The sequence below is a fragment of the Parasteatoda tepidariorum genome, chromosome 2 (assembly GCF_982258835.1).
Source record: "Parasteatoda tepidariorum strain Cologne lab strain chromosome 2, Ptep-v5.0, whole genome shotgun sequence".
In the NCBI taxonomy this organism is placed as follows: domain Eukaryota; kingdom Metazoa; phylum Arthropoda; class Arachnida; order Araneae; family Theridiidae; genus Parasteatoda; species Parasteatoda tepidariorum.
In genome coordinates, this window is record NC_141756.1 from 27,342,139 (window position 1) to 27,365,360 (window position 23,222).

At 30.8% G+C, this 23,222-nt stretch overlaps 3 protein-coding genes across 6 annotated transcripts in view; all 3 read left to right on the forward strand.

Moving 5' to 3' along the window:
- Window positions 1-22,786, forward strand: part of LOC122270362 (uncharacterized) — a 60,486-nt gene extending 37,700 nt beyond the window's left edge. For 2 of the 3 annotated variants that reach the window (XR_015431318.1, XM_087157064.1), the window contains exon 2: window positions 22,312-22,619. The gene's annotated coding sequence lies outside the window, so the exon portion shown is untranslated. Of the gene's footprint in view, window positions 1-4,689; window positions 6,335-22,311 lie in introns of those variants that run through there. The other variant, XR_011636112.2, reaches the window with a different exon arrangement.
- Window positions 1-23,222, forward strand: part of LOC107436317 (speckle-type POZ protein B) — a 64,267-nt gene that overhangs the window by 27,450 nt on the left and 13,595 nt on the right. Inside the window, exon 1 of one of the 2 annotated variants that reach the window (XM_087157066.1) lies at window positions 8,095-9,612. The exons of the other annotated variant lie outside the window; for it this stretch is intronic. Coding sequence (XP_087013192.1) covers window positions 8,175-9,584 — 1,410 coding nt within the window. The 5' untranslated portion in view covers window positions 8,095-8,174 and the 3' untranslated portion in view covers window positions 9,585-9,612. Of the gene's footprint in view, window positions 1-8,094; window positions 9,613-23,222 lie in introns of those variants that run through there. 2 annotated transcript variants of the gene reach the window in all.
- On the forward strand, window positions 17,962-18,348 carry LOC147814871 (uncharacterized). Its single transcript, XM_087156523.1, has one exon. It carries the CDS (start codon window positions 17,962-17,964, stop codon window positions 18,346-18,348), a length of 387 nt encoding a protein of 128 aa, XP_087012649.1.

Here is a 23,222-nt window from a genome sequence, read left to right on the forward strand (position 1 = left end):
AGTTTACTAAATGAAGTTATTAAACTGATCATTTTCTGCGCCTTCTCAAACTCTACTACTAGTGTTATTTTTGGTAAAATTCACCAAAATTCCTACAATTTACGCGTTTTAAAACAAATACAGTTCCTCCAGGGAGTGAAAATTATTTCAGTGCCTTAGTGAGGAACTTAAAAAAAATAGAGAGATCATTAATTTATTGGAAATAGGCAAGTTTGAACTAAACGTTCTTTTGTAAATTAATTTATTAAATTTTAACAAAAAAATTTTATAAAAAATGGGATTTAAGTAATGCTTTAAATTAAACAGTATCCTTTTTTTTTTAATTTTATTTATAGCAAACAAATTTTTTCAAAATTTTTGATATTGTCCTAATATTAGTCACAAAGAGTCAAATTTCATCTTACCCAATCCCCCTTATGACATGGCCCGCTACATTAAAATGTACCAGCAGTTTAGAAACAGAATTCTTGTTATAGATCATTTTTTAAATTTTGTTTTTCAACTTCTGAAATGTGTATTTTAATCTACTTTCTAAGTGAAACAACAATAATGGGTAGGTGTGTACTTATTCTAATAAAAATGAAGAAAAAAAGTATGAAATAGGATTAGATAAAAATATTTAATCTGCAGTAATCGAAATGTGTATGTCACACTTCTTGGTTTCTCCCCTTCTCCTTCCCAGTAGAGCAACGATGTCAAAACTCGCAATCTGCGGGAGAGTAATCATTTTGATCAACTTCAAAAGGGACCGAGGGTGTGCGGTATCGGACTTCGTTAAACTGTACTACCAAAAAGTGCTCGACTTCACGTACAGGTCATTGGGCTACCAAAGCGGGGGAGCCATCCCCTATGCTGAAGATCAAAATTGTGATGGCACGTCTTCGGATCATCCTCATGGATGTTTTCCCAATCATCACCAATGGTCCATTGAGCTAGCTGTGATGGTTAAGGGGTTAGAACTCTCACCTCTCAATAAGATGACCCGGGTTGAAATCCTAGTGATGGTTGGTCAATACAAATTCTGCTTCCAGCTCACATCGACCACATTGCTGTTGTAAAATATACTCTGGATCCGTTTAACACCGGATCTCTCCTTGCCATCAGGCTAACAGTGTGAGGTTTTCCTCTCCATGTGAAGCAAATGAGGGTTAGTTCCATCCAAAAGTCCACCACGAATTCTAGTTTCTCCCAATACTTGATCCAAGAGTTTTCTTGTCTTCTGGATTGGCCTCAAAATTACAAGGCTACGGAGTTCAAGATTGGTAGACCTTAACTCAAAACTGAAACTACCGTTCAACAACTGTTATAAAATAAAATAAGACCCATTGTGCAGCTTTAAAGCAAAGTAATTCAACAAACTCTGCTAGGCCATTCGGCATATTTACGAAAATAATTTTTTTTTCTCATTTTATTGCGAAAACACAAATAAATTTCCAACTGAATTTGCTTTTTTTCTGAAAAAAAAAGAATGCCTATGTATCGTTCTAGGTATCTATTTCTCATTTCTTACACTTTCTTCAACGAATAATGAACTTTTGGACAGGAACCATCCATTGAGATGCTCGGCTCTGCGTGGGGACTCTGAGGTGAGGCGCTACTGGAGTGTCCTACATTTGTTAATGAGATAGTGACTTTTTACTCTTACCTGTTGTTCACTGTATTTGTAAGAGTTTGTCGTTTTCTTTTACCATTAAAAAAAAACACTTTCTTCAACAAATCTAATTCCCTCCTTACCGTTGAAAAGCCCATCTGTCAGTCGCATAAAGCTCCAATTTCCCAGTAAAAATGAGCCAGTTTAATCAGAAATTGAGACATATCAATTGACTAATCTTCAAAATCCTCTTCGCACTTCTGTTATGAAAATGAAAAATTCAAAAGGTGCAACAGAGAATAGGTGGATACAGATTGGTTAGTTTTGTAAACGAGTGCTGCCTGAAGTTAAAGGAAAAAAGTTTCATTTTATTTATATCCTAGTGGGCTGCGCACTTGCTCGCTAACGCTCGCCAACCCCCGAAAATTGCTACTCAATCTTATACGCTTCGCTCGCTACTAACTTAGGTAAATTGCAAATGCACAAAATTCTAAGAATTCAAAACAATCATTCAAATTCATATAACAAATACAAAGTAAATACAAAGTCATTAAAATAAATTTGAATTCAAATAAATGACATGCAATTCGCTAAACCTGTAGTATAAAATCTTAAGATAAAATTTCTTAAACTAATATCTCTTTAAAAAGGTTAAAATTTTTACTATAATTAAGTCTATTAAAAATTTAAATAAGTGAATTGAAATGGAAAAACCTGCATAAACAAAACTTGTTTTTAAACGCATTATGTTGCTACGCATTCTTTCACCACTACGTCTTTCATAGCTGTCATCAATGCTCTCTTCCAATCTTCAAACACGCTTCTTTTTATTATATTTCAAAAGCGTAACAGTACTACTGAGACTCATTTTTCAATGAATAACTAATAACAATAATAAAACAAATTAATTCGTGATATAAATCAAAAATCGTCAAATAAATTCGTAATAAATAAATTCGTGAAAAAAAGCGCTATCGACAAAATACTAAAACAGAGATATATCGACAAAGACTACTCACTTCTGCCTAGCTTAATAGTATGAGATTGCCGCAGCTGAATTGAACATCCTGATAGGGTGAATTTCGGAAGAGATCACATTTGGTGAGAATGTTTTCTCTGGTTATTTCCGTTTTTAAAAGCGCTATATGTTGAGCCAATTTTAACGGCAAACATTGGTCGATTTTCCAGCATTGCCAATCTGAGAGTTGTAATGGGGCTTTTTTGTCGCCGTGTAAGAGAAATATATATATATATATATATATATATATATATATATATATATATATATATATATATATATATATATATATATATATATATATATATATATATATACAGATTTGAGAAACTTAATTGATAAATACATAAAAATTTTACATGATTGACAGACTCCGTAAACAATGTTTGACTTGGGGGAAGTATAGTACTTTTGATTATCATTTTATACTTAAGATAAAAGTTATTGCCCCACTGTTACTAATTCTTCAGAAAATTATTTCCTACCTTGCTTCGTACTGTCATAACACAATTATTAAAAGAAAAATTCTCCTTTTATTTTTTTTCTTCACAATACTGTAGAAATGATTAAAGAGCATTTCAGATATAAAAATGATATTGATGTGGTAATTATGCTTCCAGTTGCTTTACACCAAAATTGAAGATTTATTTTTTGCATCCTTTCATTCAGTTTTACGAAAACTATTACGTCACTGTGAGTTAGTAAATCTGAATACTGCTCGAAATGAGCATTTATGAAAATTGACAAATCTTAAATACGTGCTTACGAAAATAGACATAACTCGAAATGTATGTTTACGAAAATAAACTCAACTCGAAATGCGTGTTTACAAAATGGAAAAAATCTCTATCTGTGTCCACCTTCGCAAAAACGCATTTTGAGGTGAGTCCATTTTCATAAACATGCATTTTGAGCCTTGTCCAGATTTTATCAACAGTTAGCTAAGGAATTACATACCCTCTTGCCCGTAAATGAGTAATACGTTCCCGATGTTTTATATGCATCTGATTATTTTTTGTATAACCCGTATGTTTTTATCATGTAACCTGCATGTTTTCTTCTCTTATTAAAAACCAAATTTAAATGATTAAAATAATTGGGAAGTTAAAATAGCTGCATACCTAATAGTAGGCTCAGTGTTAATATTTATATAAACTAGTGTCTTTCTCCGCTTCCCGTGCTCATGTGACTATCTATCTATTCGTTATTTGACGAGATTTACCTATTGCCAAATCATTTGATATTTGATTCGAGGGACAGTGAAAAATTGTGTCTTTATCTTACCTGTGAATTAATTTATTTCTCTTTTTTTAACTTATCAAATGGTTCATTATTTACTGACTAGATAAAAAAGAAAGCAAGAGCTCAGTGTAGTCAAGGGGCTCATAGACTTAAGAATCCTAAATTTCACGACCTACGGCCTGATTGTGGTGATAAGGTTAGCACTGAGCACAAGCCGCCTTTACTTCCTCGACAAGCTGATACCTGTCATCCGATGGGCCTGAGGATCAAAAACCAGTTCTTCATAACAGTTCAGTGCTTAATTTACTGACCAATCACGGCTCATTTACTAGAATAATTATGCATGAAATCGTTAGACCTGTAATACATTTGCTGAATATAGTAAGTCAAAATGTTAGCAACAAAAAAATTTTTAATCGAAGATAATGAAATACATGCGTATACAAGGGGCTGAAAAATTTGGAGTTTTATTCGGCAAAGTGATAATTTCCCCCTTCCAAAAATATGTATTCGGTGTGCCCCTGTCAAAAACTGTGACAATTTTAAAAACCCCATCTCTCCCCTTCATGTGTGACATCATTATGAGAGATCTTAAAAATTAAACTATTCCTCCGAATGTAATTATAAACCAGATAGTACTGGTCAAAAGTATTGAAAGTCTTGCGGCCTTGCGGAATTTTGTTTTTAATGTAAATTTGTAAATTTTTCTCCTTTTGTTTTCTACTTACAACTGTAGGCCTCATGCTATACTTTGTGGTGCATGAGGAGTTTTAAGTCGCTTAAATTTAAAAAAAAATATTAAAAAAAATAAATAAAATTTTAAAAAAACCAGATAACAGTTAAAAAAATTATAAAAAACAACTCTTAGAATGGGGATATCTTATCACGTGCATCCTTTACATGATATGAGTAACTACGTCAGCAGATAAGAAGAAATAATCAGTTCACGAGCGGCAAATTTGCGGCAAGAGCAATCTCGCTTAGTTTTATATACATGGAGTGTTTATCACAGAGAAGAACGGTGAATTTTCATATTAAATTTGAATCATGTCGAACAAAACTGAAGGAGTATTTAAGTTGGACTTGAAAATTGGCTACGTCGAGTATATATATAATCTAACGAGTTACTACGAGAAAACGAGTCCCGTAGTTGAGGCTAAAACATTGAAAGGAACTAAATGGTATTTAAGAGTGTACCGATATCAATTATCACTTCCAGGTTGTTTTACGTGTTGTCTATGCAGGCTAAATGACGACGACAAATCTGAAAATATATCAGTAACATATAAATTAGAATTGATTGATATGTATGGAGAGATTTTAAAATCAGTCGTAAAGGAAAATATCACTTTTTCAAAGAGATCTAGCAGTGAAGTTGACAGTTTTCTAGACAGTAATTCCCTGAAACAGTACAGGAATATACCGGAACTCATTTTCCTTCAGTCAATAGTAACTATCCGCTGCAACATAGTTGAAGCAAGCCACAAAAAACTACTAATAATGGAGGAAATTCCGAATGTAATCCATGCACAGTGGAAAATATATATTCTTGGTCCTGAAAATTGGACAAAGAAAGTAAAAGTTCCATTTCATGAATGTACTCACATAGATATTATTATGCATTCTTCCGATGAAAAAATCAACATAAAAATTGAAAAAGTGGATTCGTTACGACCTTATAAAATGAATATTTCAATATTGAGTGATCAAAATCGTAAAATAGATTGTGAATTGCAAAAAAAAGTCGTCGTAAACCAGATATTTGAGTCTTGGATTGAAAAAAGTCAACTTGTGGACAAATCACGCTTTCACTTACCGTATTCGTTCACTTTGGTATGCCCCATTACTTCTTCAGATGGAAATTCTGATTCAAGCGCTGAGCATTGGAAGCACGATGATTCTTTTCCAAATTCAAATTCTTTTCCGTTAACTCTGCAAAAAGATCTTAAGAAAATGTTATTAAACGACAAGCATAGCGACGTAAAATTGAAGACGCATGATAAAATCATTGCTGCTCACAAAGGCTTGCTGTCAGCCCGATCTCCCGTGTTCTCCACCATGTTCGATCAAGATATGTTGGAAACTCAGACTGGCGTAGTTGATATTCCAGATGCAGAAAGTAATACTCTGCAATCATTTTTAGAATTTCTGTATACTGACACGATAACCGTTACCGATTGCGAGGAAGTTTTGAAGCTGATGTTAGTGGCAGATAAATATCAAGTTGACGAACTGAAAGAACGATGTTCACAAATACTGTTCACAAAATTGAGCGTGGAAAACATTTGCCATGTAATTTCTGTTGCTGAAATGGTAAATCATCCAGAACTAAAACGTTTTGCATTCGATTTCATAAGAGCAAATAAACGAGAAATAATTTCATCCTCTGTTTAGTCAGACTGGATGAAAAAGAATATGGAATTGGCTAACGAAATTTTAATGAAAATGATTGCTGATTAAAACCAAAACAACTTTTTATGAAAGTGAGTTACTTATTTTTTATAAATTTATATCATTTCTAAGGCTTTCTTTTTTTACTTATCAAGACCATTTTATTTTTAAAATCAGCAATTAAATTGTTTTTATTAAAATATAGATGACGCTATAATACAGCACACATTACTATCATATTTGACATATGACTTTCCAGGGTGGGTCTAGGACTTTCTCTGAATATTTCTCTAAGGCAGCCTTCTGTTTGACCTGGACTGTCAATCTTTTCTTCCAATCACTTTAAAATCTGATACCACAGAATCGAGCCACAATAGTTTTGGCCTTCTTCTTTTCGATTAGTAAAAAACTTCTTTTAATCCATTCTTTCTGATAATATCAAAAGTAAATTTAATTTTTCTATTTTATTTTAATATTCTTGATTATATCTGGCACTTTAAAAATATTTATAAATTTCTGAGTTAAAATGTTTTCGTCAGAGGCCATCTTATTTAAATAATTAGCCACACAAAAAAAAACTTCTTCAGAACCTTATTCTTCAAAAACTGCTTTTTTTTTCTCCATTTTTAGTTAGAGGCCAGTTATTTGAATCATAAATAAAACTAGTCTGATGGTCTGTTTTATGGATTAGGAACTTTTTTTCTGGATAGAAGAAGAGTTTTCAATAAAAGCGTTTTATTGATCAATGAAAACAGCATACTTAAGTGCTTTTGGGAAGATTTATTGACCATATAGTTTAGTAAACGTATGAAATTCAGAGTGTATTATAAAATTCATTGTTAACAGTGAAGTAAAACATTGCTTGTTAATAGTATATTATAAAATTAATTGTTAATAGTGTATAATATGTTCGCAGTTGAATTCTTAATGTACAACAAATTGATCTAGTTGCGATTACTTGAAAAATATGGTTTCATGTAATATATTTGCGCTATTCTTAAAAAAAGCAAAAGATATAAAGATATCAACAAAAATGTAAAAAAAATAAAGATTTAGTTGTCGTTACATTATAAAATGAATTTCTTACCAGTGCCTTATATGTTTGTAGCCAAAATGTTTTACATGCAACAAATTGATTAAGTTGAGATTTGTTGAAAAACATGGTTTTAAGTAATAGTTGACCGTATTTCTTTAAAAATAAAAAAATCTAAAATTAACAAAAGGTAAAAAATAAAGTTTTAGCTGACAGAGCTATATTATAAAATCGATTACCTACAGTATATTATATATTTGTAGATAAAATTAACCAAGTTGCCATTTGTTGAAAAAAAAAGATTTGTTTTTAAATAAAATTTTACTGTATTTTTTTAAATAAAAAAATTTAAAAATAAATATGAAAAAAGCAAAAGAGCAAAACTGTTTTCGCTATCATACCATAAAGTATAATTTTTTAAACTTTTTTTAAAAAAGGTTCACGTATTCAATTATTAACCAATTCATGAAAACGAACGAAACCAATTCTTATCTCTAGTCTGCATTAAGATAGCATTCATTTTTTACGCTTTGAAAGATAATAAATTCTATTGTTTTTCCAAAATATAAATTGATAATTGTTGAGTCTTGAATTCCCTTGAATAATTATTGAACCTTCCATGTTTCGTAAAAAATTATTTAGTATTTGAAATTCGTCAATTCAACGTCCTTCGGAGGAAGTCACTTGATAAATATTTAAAAAAATCTCAAAATGTTGATAACTTATCACGTGCATATGTCACATGATAGTAGCAACTGCATCACCAGAAAGAGAAGAGGTAATCAGTTCATGAAAGGCTGATATTTGGTACGAATTATATATGTTGTCGTTTAAGGAATAAAAAGTACTTATTTCAGGCTTCAAACACTGTAAATTTTTAAATTATTAAGGTTTTAATCATGTCTAACGAAACTGAAGGAGTGTTTACGTTCACTTGGGAAATCGGTAACCTCATTGATTTAATAAATACAATGGGTGATTATCAGAAAACGAGTTCCATAGTTGAGGCTGAAACATTGAAAGGAACTAAATGGTATTTAAGAGTGTACAGATATCAATCATCATTTCGAGGTTGTTTTACGTGCTGTCTATGCAGGCAAAATGACGATGAAAAATCTGAAAATATATCAGTAACATATAAATTAGAACTGATTGATAGAGGTGGGAAGATTTTTAAATCAGTCGTGAAAGAAAATATCACTTTTTCAAAAAGATCTTACAGTGAAGTTTACAGTTTTCTAGATAGAAATTCTTTGACTCAGTATAGGGAAATGATGGAACTCTCTCGTCCGACATTAACTGTCCGCTACCACATAATTGACCCAAGCTACAAAAAACAAAAAATGACGGTGGAAATTCCGACTGTGATCCATACACAGTGGAAAATAAATATTCCTGGTCCTGAAAATTGGACGAAGAAAGTAAAAGTTCCATTTCATGAATGTACTCATATAGATATTATTATTATGCAAGCTTCCCATGAAAGAATCAACATAAAAATTGAGAACGTGGATTTGTTACATCCTTATAAACTGAAAATCGCAATATTGAGTGATGAAAATCGAAAAATAGATTGTGAATTGCCAAAAAAAGCTGTCGAAAACCAGAAATTTGAGACTTGGATAGAAAAAAGTCAACTTGTGGACAAATCACGCTTTCACTTACCGTATTCGTTCACTTTGGTGTGTACCATTATAACTTCTGGTGGAAATTTGGATTCAAGAGCTGCGAATTCGACGCAGGATGATTCTTTTCCATGTTCAATGGTTTCTCTTTTACCTCTGCAAGAAGATCTCAAAGAAATGCTATTGAATGACAAGCATAGCGACGTTAAACTGCGATCACATGGCATGGTCATACCGGCTCACAAAGGCTTGCTGTCAGTCCGATCTCCCGTGTTCTCCACCATGTTCGATCAAGATATGCTGGAAACTCAGACTGGCGTTGTTGATATTCCTGATGTAGAAAGTGAAACTCTGCAATCATTTTTAGAGTTTCTGTACACTGATACGATTACCAACATTGATTATGAGAAATTGTTGAAACTGATGTTTGTGGCTGAAAAATATCAAGTGGATTACTTGAAAAAACGATGCTCAGTAATACTGATGTCCAAACTGTCGTTGGAGAACGTCTGTGAAGTGGTTTCTGTTTCTGATGTGGTCAATCAACCGAATTTGAAATTGTGTGCAATTAATTTTATAAAGGAAAACAAAAAGAAGATTATTTCCTCACCTGTTTGGTCAGAGTGGGTGGGAAAGAACATGAAATTAGCCATTGAAATTTTGTCGAAGTTGATTGATGTTTGAACCGAAACGCAATGCAAATTTCACTAAAGTGAGTCATTTTTCAATTATAAAATATGTAATGCTTCGTAATTTTAAAAAAATTTAACTGAAATTTGTATACTGGGGACTTACAGGGTATATAAATTAAAATAGTATTTACAATGTTTGTTATTAATGTTAATTTTATAATTACGCTGTTCATTTTAACAATTCATATTTGAAAATCAGTTATCATCTCACGCCTAATCTTAGTAGTATCTCTATACTAGTCCTGAAAATAAGCACTTGGTGATTTAACAAAAAAATGCGACTTAAATAAACATTAGGGCTCTTTCCTAAAAATCATTTAATGATACAATAGTCACAATGTAGAAAGAGACTCTGTAAAACCGAGTTTTCATTAAAATGTCTCCTCTCATTATTTATATATACATATCTTTCAGAATCCATTAATTTGGGGGATGGGGGAGATTTAAGTGGAAAAGGCGCTATTAACAATTTACAAGGTTGTAGCTTATAAGTTAAACGTATTTCACCTCCCCAAATATTTTTGCATAAAGTTCTTCAGTATGTTAGTATTTTAAGGTCAATTTTGTCACATATTTGTATTTTTGCAACTTTTATTATACTATTATTTCACTTATATTATTATATAATGGTATTATTACATACTGTATTATTTATTTCTTAACGTTTTATGGCCGTATATTTCTTCTAATGCATATTTTTTTTCAAAAGATACTTTAATCCAAGCGAAAAAAAGTTTGCAATAAGTGGTTTAAAGTGCAAAGGACCTATCAATTCACAGACTCATTTATTTTGAAGAAAAAAATGACTGCCAAGTTAGAGTTTACCTGCCACTGGTTACTAACTAAAAATTTAAATTTTCTAGTCTACTCTATCGTATATCGAGTATTTAAAATTGCATAAATCAGCTGTTTCGAAGAGGGGTTTTATATCCTTTATTCTTCGTTAATCTGCCTTAAACTCTAATATATAATATGATAGCTTGCACTAATTTAAATTTGTAACGACAATTTATTTACGTTGAAATTGATTTTTCAGAGTTAAAAAAGAGTTCGAACGAAAAAATTGCTTTTATATCATCATGTTAAATTTGAATCTGAACGAGTGTATGTTCCAGTTACAAATTAACATCAAAACTTTTATTATTGACTGTCCTTTTTAAAACTCAAGTGAATAAAATTCAACTTGTAATATGAAAATTATGGTTATTTTATATCCGGGTTACGTAATAAAATTAATTCGTTTTTTGGCTTTCAGAGTTAAATTATGATATTACTAACTTTAAACCTAATATAAGCGAATTTTTATTTTAATAAAATTCAATAATTACTGTCTACATAGTATACAGTTATATACATATAAAAAGTTAAATTTTTAGGCTTAAAATAATCTATTATCAATGATATCAAAATATTATAATGATAGTTATATAGCTTGAGATTGTTATGGTTTATATACAGATTTTTTTTTAATTATGTTATTTAAATTTAAATATGATGATTAGAGGTTTGTCATAATTGGTTTATCTGTAATATCTTCGCAGTGGTATTTTTTAAGATGCTGAAAATTTCACACGAAATATTATCATATAATATCTCAAATGCAAATTTGAATTATCTTTACCAGCAGTTTTAAGTTATGAGAAAATTAACATATGTACCGTTACCCCTTTGGCTGTGATCTCAAAATTTAAATTTATTAACGGTTACCCAGGTTATTTAGTAGACAAATATCTAATGAATTACAGAAAACTTTCAACATTTAAAACTCATTTTTATTGCACCTCTAAATCTTCAAAAACATAATTTCACACATTTCCAAATGTTAACATGGGAATAAATATTTATACATTAATTAAAACAAAAATGCAACCTTAAAACACTCAAGCATAACCTTCAATTTCTACAGTTCAAAAAAGAAATTTATAAAATAAAAACTGCATTTAACCTTACTAAAAACACAGACTTGGTTTATGATATCTACAAATCACACTTAAATACTGATTGTTCTCCTACACAAAAAAAACACCATAACAGTTCTGAATTTACGGTAAATGATTCCTCGAAAATGTTAACGAAATAAAATCTAAAGTTTTATAAGTACCCTACGGAATTTACTGCTTTCACTCTGGAACCGCCCACCGGAAAGGTAGATGAACTCATGGACAAACTCCTCGGCTAGGATCTCGAAATTTCTCCAGCTATTCTAATTTCAAGCGACTTAGGCATGTAGAAGGGGGACACCGGACGTCCAGCATAGATTCCTTCGGACTTGGCCCATCGTCTCAAAGATATCGGCTTTTGGCTTATCCCGGTAGTCCTTCCCGCTAGAGACTTCAGTTTAGCTTTCCCTAAGGTTACGATCCACCATCTCCGAGATACTGTCACGAACCACTCCTTCAGCGGACAAACTCCGTATCCCCAGGATACTGCTCTGGTCAACTGCTTACTACTGGTACTGCCTTTTAGCCACATTCGTCGCTTCTCTTTTATCCTCCCTTCAACAAGGCGAAAGAATCTAGACTGACCTGTTTACCACGTCCAGAGTCATCCCGCATCCGGCGGACGTCAGAACCAAAAAAAAAGGTCCCTGAGAAAAACCGTCATAAATCCACCAATACCCTATACAAGTTATAATACCATCCTCAATAAATATTAATAAATTTAGTTACATAGATTTCACCCCAAAAATCCCATTTTCAAAGACTAATTCAAAATTTCTAAAGAAAATATCATTATTATGATTGCATTTAAACTTTACCATAGTGGTGCCATCTACAGACAAATAACCTATCTTTAAAAGTATTGAAAAAAAAAACCTATAATAAATTTCAATTTATTACACATAGTGAACTTAAAATCTTCTGCAAATACTGAATTAAAACAAGTTTCATTGATCTCAGTGAAATGTACACTGATAATAATGATATATTAAAATCAGATGAATAGAATGAAGATTTTCTAAACTAAAAAATGTAAGTAGGTAAAAAAAAGCACATTAAGTGATAAACAGTTTATTAATTCTCAAATCTAATTACTTTTGGTATTATTGTAACTATAATTATTTTGGTGAGCAGAGCGAATCAATACTATAGGTATCTGTTTTTAACCCTGTTGTAAGCCCACTCGACTGGTACAGAAATTTTAGTTAATAATTATATACCCTATCTGTAATTAAATTATAGTAATTATAGCTTATAAGCTGACACTTAATACGTAACTTCTTTTTTCCTTTAATTGTCCTTTTCATTAATTTTATAACGTTTGGAAAAAAATTTATAGAAGGTGTGTGGGTTAGAGTTTGGTTTTACAAATCTGCGTTTCTTGTTTTACATCAAATTAATACCACTGCATCTTCCTTTTAGATAACTTTCAATAATGTTATGAATGTATTGTTTTTCTTATTGACTTCGCATTGAAAAAATACACTTTCTTGGGGCATTTTTTAATATATGAATAGAAATATTAGAAATATTTTTCAATTCCTAACAATCATGCTTATCCTCAATCGTAAGTTTACACAAAACTTAAAAGCATCTATGCTAAGATTAACTATGTAATTATTCTACAAGGTGCATTCTTAAAGTAAGTTTCCCTATTTTTTTAAAAAAAGAACTCACATTTTCAAGAACATATTTATTGTTGTTTTAAATACAACAATGTTTCAGCTATTTTTCAACATAGCCACCACCAGAATTGAGACACTTGTCGTATCGTGGGATCAACTTTTGCATCCGTCTATCGTAGAACTCTGCCGCATGTGAATGGAACCAGCGTGTGCCGAAAAACCTGACACCCAAACACAAAATTCAACGCTTTGGACGCTGTCGGTACGGAAAGTGAAGTGCACTGTGTTCTGGGACAGGAAGGGTATTCTGCTCATTGACTTCCATCCACATGGAGAATCAGTAAACGTTGACCGCTGCTGTGAAACACTGCGGAAATTGCGGCGTGCCATTCAAAACAAGAGGCGTGGAATACTTACTGCAGGTCTTGTGCTCCTACTCCATGACAATGATCTTGCTCCCAGCGATTTTCACGTTTTCTTACACCTCAAGAAATTCCTGTGCTCCGATGTGTGTTTTGGCTACGACGAAGAGATGAAGACGTCTGTCACACGCTGGTTCCGTTCACAGGCGACAGAGAGCTACAATAGAGGGATACAAAATTTGATCTCATGATACGACAAGTGTCTCAATTCAGGTGGTGGATATGTTGAAAAATAGCTGAAACATTGCTGTACTTGTTGCCAATAAATATGTTCCTGAAAGTGGGGGTTCTTTACTTTAAAAAAATAGGGATGTTTACTTTCTGGATGCGCCACGTATACATTTGGGTGCTAACATCTTGAAAAAAATCGCACTTTCACAAATACCACTCAAACGTTTAGAATAAGATATTCTTCGTGCTTTATAATATCAGTAAGCCAAATTAATTATGAATGACATTTGATTGCTTTTGATTTGAATGACCTTAAATTGACATTTGATTGCTATCCCTAAGAGAAAAATTAGTTTTTCACAGATATAACGCAAATTTTTCAGAGTTGAAAGTAGCCCCCCTCCATGCTTCAAATTATCCGAGAACCATATTTCATTGAAATGACATATTAAGTGCTAGCCCTAATAAAAATTCGTTTTCACGCATACCACTCGAATTTTTCATAGTAAAATGCTCTGATGGCAAAAGTGGCCTTCCTCATGCTTCAAAATATCAGTGAATCAATTTTCATTCACTAATAATATAGATAAATGGTAAGATATAAGGCATGATCACGCACCCGTAACAAACAGACAAACAGCACTTTTAAAAGCTGTGCGTTTTGAAATTGAATGATATTATAGTGTTAAACCATGATCCCTTCTAAATTTTCTGCAACCTAATATGGTGCTTCGTAAAATCACATTTTTTTATTTAGGTTTATCCACTTTTTACTGTAGATAAACCTGAACGGAAAGGGAGCTCAATTGAACACCTTATTAATGAATATGGCATTACGAACGGACTGTGTCTGGTTCTATAATCGAATTCAAAAGCGTCACGACCAATTATTTCTCTACAGTAAACTAGACCGAAAGCGTTACAACCGGACCTGATCCAGTTATTGTCTGAAGACGTAAACAGACTGAGCTGAAAAATGTTAGAATCTTCTTTAGAAGAGGAAGCTAATTAAAACCTTAAAGAGGGAACTTGAGGACCGCGCTTAATCTTTTAAGATAATAACATCGTATTGTGGTTCTATATACAGACATTATAACTCAACGTTAAACTTGTTTCTTCTAGTATAGCTGATATAACCCAGGGATTCTCTGAAGGTATTCCGCGGAAAAGGCAGTTCGTTAGTTTTTTTTAAACTTGTAATAGGTTTATATCCAAGCAATAAGAGTTTTTTTTTTAATATTTTGGTTAGGTTATTGAAATTAATTAAGTAAAATTTCAATAAAAAAAGGCGAATTTTGAAATAGATATACATATTTTTCCATTAACAATATACTGAATAAATTGCTGAAAAAATATGTATTTGCGACTGATTACATCAGTATTTCTCATCGAATATTAAAATTTTAAAAAAATCGAAAGTCAAAAATCAAAAAATCAAAAGAAATTTGTTTTTCATTGATAGGCATTCACCCAGTTTATAACAGTTCTTTTTCAAAGACTGTAATTCAGCTCATTTTACTCAATTTGATTTATGCGTGAGCCAAATACTACAAGCATTTCCTTTTGTCAAAGAAAAAGATTTCTTAGCTGAAAAAAAGAAATTAAAACCACTAAATTAAGCAACTTATCATAGTTTAAAAATATTAATCTAAATCTTTTCGGCAATGAAGCTTTATTCAAAGAAAACCAGGAAGAAAAAAAAGATTTAAAAGGAAATCACAAAATCTTGTAATTCTTTATCTTATACATCACATGAGGATGGAAAATAAAACGCAAAAAAATAGAATTACAGCACAAAAACGATTGCTACTTTTCTTCTATTGATAAATAGTTATAAATTCTAGACTTTGAACATGAGGAGTTTTTGAAAGATTATTTATTTTATCGTCGTTATTTCCGGACTCTCATTCCATTGGTATTGAATGATTTAAAGTATTTATTTTATGTTACATGTGACTGCAGAAGAGTTTTCGTTTTCCAAATGAACGAACAGTAATCAGTTACTCCTATTAAGGGTTTTTGGAACAGTTATCGATTCAGTTGCTAATTTCATTCATTTCGATTAGAAGACTGCTAAAAAACGATCCTCATACAGTTTATGTTGAGAGTGAGAGAAAAAGCTTCTCTGACTACCTGGTGTGCTATCAGTAGTCAGTTACTACGATTAAGAACTTTAAAACCTATCAAAAACTATCGATTCTGTTATTAATTTCGATTCCAGAGATTTTTAAAGGAGAATCCTCATTTAATTTGCGCTCCTTGTAACTAAAAGAGTGTTCCATACGATTCCATAACTTTTTAAAAGAAAATCTCTAGTTAATTTGTGTTTCCTGTGACTGAAGGAGTGTTCCAATCGATTCCATATGTTTGACTGAAGGAGTGTTCCATACGATTCCATAGCTTCTTAAAAGAAAATCCCCATTTAATCTGTGGTTTGCGTGACTAAAGGACTGTTCCATACGATTCCATAGGTTTTTTTTTAAAAAAATCCTCATTTTTAAAAGGAAATCACCACTTAATTTGTGTTCCGCGTGACTGAAGGAGTGTTACATACGATTCTATAGCTTTTTAAAAGAAAATCACCGTTTAATTTGTGTTCCGCGTGACTGAAGGAGTGTTCCATACGATTCTATAGCTTTTTAAAAGAAAATCACCGTTTCATTTGTGTTCCTCGTGACTGAAGGAGTGTTCTATACAATTCCATAGATTCTTAAAAGAAAATTCCCTTTTAATTTGTGTTCCACGTGACTGAAAGAGTAATCTATACAATTCCATAGATTCTTAAAAGAAAATTCCCATTTAATTCGTGTTCCACGTGACTGAAGGAGTGTTCCATAAAATTCCAGAGGTTTTTGAGAGAAAATATCCATTTAATTTGTGGTTTGTTTGACTGAAGGTATGTTCCATACAAATCCAGAGGTTTTTAAAAGAAAATATCCATTTAATTTGTGCTCCGTGTGACTGAAGGAGTGTTTCATATGATTCCATAGCTTTTCAAAAGAAAATCCTCATTTAATCTGTTCCGTGTGATAGAACGGGAGTTTTCGTTCATTAGATGTGTCAGTTAAAGGAATAGATATATCGATGAGTAGAGATAACTGATTTTTATCGACTCAATAACTAATTACATCAACTTAGAATCAATATCAGATTAACATATATTAGAATCCTTTTTTTTTTAAATTATGGCTAGAGAGACTAAAGGAGTATTCACGTTTATTTGGACTATTGACAGTACACAATTACTTATATTAAAGAGTGCAAGAGCTATTGAGAGTCCTATTGCTGAGGATGATATAGTGCAAGGAAACAAATGGTCTTTAAAAATGTGCAGGAGATCCCCTCTGTCAGATCATATCAATATTCACTTGGAGAGATATAATTTGGACGAATCTGTAAAAGATGTATCGGTTTCATTGAGGTTAGAAGTTGTTAATTCGGATGGGACTGCCTTCAAAATTGCAAAAGAATCATATACATTTTCGAAACTCTCATCACCTGCTGTCAATTTTTTTATTTCGGATAAGAATTTTTTCTCATATCTAGGAAAAAGAATGGAAAAAATTGGTGCGAGAGACAAATTGATGCTGCGTTGTCATATAACTCACGAAGAAGAGCATACTTGCAGCAATCATGCAGCCATTCAAACACAGATGTGCTCCTTCAAATGGAAAATAAATATTCCTGAACTTTCGAGTTTTTCAGAGAAATTAAAAGTTTCCCCTCAAGAAAATATTCATTTCGACATAATGATATCCGAATCCAGTGAAAGAATTTACATAACAATTGAAGGGGATTTTAATTTGTATGAGCTGAAAATAATGGTGCTAGATGATAAAGAAGTGGAAATCGACATTAAGGATCCAAAATATATACTCGAGTCCACTCAAAGATTTGAGACTTGGATAGAAAAGTGGAAAACTACAGCTCATTCATGTTCTCATTTAGCTTATTCGTTCAATCTAATATGCGTTATTTCTGCTTACAGTGGAGTTTTGAAATCGATGGAAAGTGCTTCGTTTGATGATCATGGTGATAAATATGCCCTGAGAAAAATGACTTCATCATCGATGCAACAAGATTTAAAAAATATGTTATTAAGTGAAACACATACCGACGTGAAATTACGGGTTGGTGACCACTTTTTACCAGCCCACAAATGCTTGCTGTCGGCCCGATCTCCTGTGTTCGCCACCATGTAAGATCAAGATATGTTGGAAACTCAGACTGGCGTTGTTGATATTCCAGACGTAGAAAGTGAAACTCTGCAATCATTTTTAGAGTTTCTGTATACTGACACTATCACCAATACTGATTGCGAGAAAATTTTGAAACTGTTATTAGTGGCTGATAAATATCAAGTGGATAACCTAACAGAACGGTGCTCACAAATATTGATTACAAAATTGTCCGTGGAAAACATTTGTGAAATAGTTTCTTTTGCCGACATGTTCAATCAACCAAATGTGAAACTATTTGCAATCAGTTTTCTAAAAGCAAACAAAAAAGAAATAATGTCGTCCCTTGTTTGGTCAGAATGGATGGAAAAGAATACGAAATTGGCTAATGAAGTTTTATCGAAAATGATAATTGATTAAACTAAACAACAATGTGGATACAAACGTTTCTTTCACAAAACTGTGGTTAGTAACTTGGTTATTCTTTTTGATGTAAACAAAGTGTATTTTTTATTTCTATTCGAGAACTATTCGATTTCTATTTTTTGATTATATTCGAGGTGTAAAGAAAAGTTCTTTCTTCTCTTTACTGGATAGTAACTACAGAACAAAGGAATTTATCAAGATTATTTCGTGAAAGTCTCTCACACATGATATGACATGAAAATCTCTTAGACCATTATACTGGTCATTCTCACTGAAAAGGTATAAATAGACTAAAAAAAAATCTTAAATTAAAGTAATTAAAAAAGTAATAAAAATTACATAAATGCCTTTATTTATTTTTGTTATATGTCCTTATAATAATGGTCAAGTTTTCTATTTTATTTTTTGCAAGATTTAAAATATTTTAAATTCTGCATTGTCCACGGAGGAGATGTAATAGTCAACGGAGGAGACATTTTATGTTATAAAATATCAAATGTCAATGAAGACTAATTCATTAATTATTGGGCACAACTGATATGAGTTTAACATTAATAAGTAAATAATAAAATATTTCATTATTAGAGATAGAGCTACTTCCGATTAATCATGCTGCTATGAAAGGAAACATCCATTTCTAACCTAGGTGTACAATTTCTTAAGTAACTCTTACTGAATATTAATGAATTAAAATGTAAAGTGACTATTGAAATAAAAATTCAGACTCCACATGAAAGTTGAGTGTTGAGGGTACTCTTTTGTGACCATTTTATGCAAGTGAAACATACTGTCATCCAAATAACGTTTTTGTTTTTTCTCTTTTCTTCTTGTTATTGTTTCTTTTTTCCCTGGACACAAACGGCTTGCTCTATCAATTTCTAGAAATTTAAGTACATTTAATCCCGATTTTCCTGTGAAATTTTTTTCTTATACAAATTTTAAAGTTTCTTGCTCTTTTTTTTATTTTTTTTTATTTTCTTCAAACAATATAGGGTTTTCTTTTAATATCTGTCTAGCTTGTCTCATACTAAGTGTTTTCTGTTCCCTTCTCTTTTACATTCGAACATTTGATTGCTTTCTTTTCTTAAATTTTGGTTTTGCAATTTATTCCTAAAATTTGAAGAGAAAAAAATGTTAAACATCACAGAAATTATTTAGAAAAATTGCCAATATTTACTTCTCCGATAAGAAAAAGTTAAACCTAATTGATTTTTTTTAAAAAAATAAACAAATTAACGCATTTGTTCCATTTTAAAAAATATCAATTAAAAGAAAATAGTTTTTTAATTATTAAAATTGTATTATGGTTATCTAACACATTGTCTCTTACATTGACTGTGTCTTCTCTTCCGTGGACTTGTTATGTCCACGCAGGGGACGTCCACGGAGGAGACAAAAACTAGTACTTGAATTTTTCTGATTTTTAATTTTAAAGTTACAAGAATGGGGCAGTTCTTTTTGCTAAATATACTATTTTTGCAATCTAAAATTCTTCTATCAAAAATAAAATAATTTTCTCTTACCTTCTTTATGATGTTCACGGAGTATACGGTGAGAACTTTGCCAAACCCCAGTTGAACACAACAATCCAAAACTGACACCTAAGAGAACAAAAACAACTGATATTGAGCATTAGCAAATGGAATGGTTACCCCTCCCAGCAGCTGTCTTATAGGGATTTCGCATATGCTGCCCTTTATTGCATATTTACAGAACTATATTAATTGTCCACGGAGGGAGACATCATTTTTGATGGACAAAGTTTACTAATCATTTATTTTATAAAAATAATTTTTTTGAAAGTATTAAGGCTACAGTGGACGTTCAAAAAAATTTTTTTTAGTTTTTATGCTACACTAAAACTTTTTTTATAACTTATGTATTCTATCAAGATATGCCCTTGCGAAAATTTTTGTAAAAAATATTTGGACCATTTCTGAGAAATTTAAAATTTTTTAAAAAAAATTTCATCAATTTTAAAATGCTCCCAGCGGCTTAAATTAAAATTTTTTTTTTATTTTTTTTTAATATTCTTTTTTTAGAGATAAATGTTAAAAGCTTTATGCATTATATAGGAATTTTCCTAAATTTATTTTAAATTTATGACCAAAAAACAAATTTTATGTAGATTTTTGTTTCAAAATAAAGGTCGTTAGGTACATGAAACCCGATAACTCTTTTATTACTTGTTATAAAACAGAAACAAATGCATAAACTTAATCTAATATACATATAAATAACTAGAAAAAAATTTCATCTCAATAGGATGAAAACAAAGTCGACTGGAACATTTTGAATACGTGAAACATAACAAAATTTCAATTTTGAGAAAAGCAGCTTTTTGTGTAAGAAAAGGGGCGTGGCTTCATAATGTGAAAACGAAACTACCCTATAACTTCTCAAAAAAAATGACGAAATTTAAAAAAAAAAAAAAAATTCAGTTGAAAAAGCAATGAAACAAGTGTCTAAATATGTCCAAAAAAACCCCGAAATTTTTATCAATTTTTGGCAATATAAAGGTCCACTGTAGCCTTAAATAAAAAGTTACTATAAACATTTAATTAGGTAAAACTACAAAAATCATTAAAATAACATTTAAATTCTTTAACAGGCATTAAAACTTATTTTGTGCCACAGACGTTGGGACGTCCATGGAGGGGATTTTGAAGTCATGTTTATTAAAAAATAAGAATGAAATATTAAATACATTTAGCAGAAATGCATATGATTTGTTAGTTAAGAACTTCACGAAAAATGATAGAGAAAAATATTAAGAAATCTGCTGTATTTCCTAATATTTATTACTCAGGGACTTAAAAAATCACCTTTCCGTGAGAATGACCCATACATTAAATTTTAGAGGGAAAAATTAATTTTTATTTTCAAAAAGGTTCATTTTTTTAAAAAAAAAATTTTAAATTATCAATTTACAGATCTACTTTTTTCAACTAAGCGTGATCTACACAGTGAAAAACTATAATTTAGAACAATATTTTAAACAGGCAAGATAACGCCAGTTGGTAGAAATTATGAAAAAAGCAGGTTATAAATTTTTAGCACTTCTGCAGATGGCTCTGAATGTAAAGGAAATTAAGAAATAATAGTGCGTTGATTGCTGAATAATGCTTTATTGTTCTTTGACTTGAACAATGGAGAAAAATCACTTTGAACTAAATTTTATTTTAAAATTCTACTTTATATTTTTTGTATTTTACTACACAAATGCAATTTCAATTCCTATTGTAAATTTTTATATGTTTTTAGTGTCATTATAGATTCTATAGGCTTCATATATTTTTATAATGTATGTCAAAAATGAAATCAAAAAATATATACACATAAGGGGTCAAAATTACTTTCGGGCAAAAAGTGAGGAAAGTGAACAATATTGATGAAAAATATTGTGTTGTGAGTGATGAAGATTAAAGTTGATGACGAAAACGGGATCATAATCACAAACTGTTTTTAAAAAATATGAAATCTCTTATGATTACTGGGGAAAACAGAGAGGAGTTAAAAAAAGGTGATTATTAGAAACACCTCAAGATTCATCAAGCAAACAAACTGTTTGTAAAAAACACGAAATCACCTTCTCAACTCCTCTCTGTTTTCCCCACTAAACATATGAGATTTCATGCTTATTTTTTCATACAATATTTAATATGCATTCGAAACGAATGCATCTTAAAATACATTTTGTAATAATTCATTTTGTATTATAATAGATTTAACTCAACTACTGATGGATTAACTTAATGAATTTTCGTCTCCTCAATAAATTAAGATTTTTGTGTACTTAATACTAAAAGTGTCAGAAGTTTTTTATAATAGGTTTTTTCTTGTACTTAACTGAACTAGTATCACTTTGTAACTGATACCAAAGAATTGGTACCTACCCATTTCTAGTCTTAAAATTATAAAGGAAGTAACTCATTTATAAAATCATATCTTTTTCAGGGAAAGATTCTTGAAATTATGCAAAAGAGCTGGCTTGGCGCAGATTGTGAAATTGGCACTATTTCTGCAATATTGAAAATTTTACTCATGTATTTTTCAAACTGTTCGATGAAAATACATTTGTATATTTTTTTGTTGTATAATTTGAACTCTTATAACAGAATTTAATTTTGATCTTTATTTTCTTATGCTTACTTCAAAATATTAAGGAACGAAGTTATCTTTTTATGGAGCTAATTTAAAGTTATATTTCTTACCTCTTTCACTTACAATTTCACCAAAAATAAAATAAATATGCAAGCAATTTCTATACAGTATTTTGTGATTTGAATTTAATTTTATCTGATGTTATTAAAGTATCTAAGTAGCATATCTCGTAACTGTAAGATATGCACATGCACTTGAGTTTCGAAAAATATTTTTAAACATAAATAATTTTCAAGTTTCATCACAAATAAAATTTCTTAATTCCTTTTTCCATTGTTAATTTTGTTTCATTTAAAGTCTCGATAAAAAAAAGGTAGGTAAAGGAACTTAAAACTGAGAAATCTTCAATTTTGTAAAAAAGTATTTGTGTGGTTTAAAACCTTTCTGGAAAAAATCACATCTTTTTAATAACTCATTTAAGTAAATACTAAACAATAGTTTATTGGCAATATTAATTTAAAAATTGCTGATCACTATTGTGAATTACAGTTAAGTCTACAACAAGATGTTCTATGCAAAGTAAGGTAAAACAACGTTTAAAAGCACAAAAAATTTTATATTTTTATATAAAATTTAATACAAAATATTTTTTTCTCTTATTTCTTTCTGTTGCACTGATGAAGGTTGCCCTTTGAGAATCCGAAACAGCTGTCTGCATTTTAAATATTTTTTGTGCTCTTAAACGTTGTTTTACCTTACTTTGT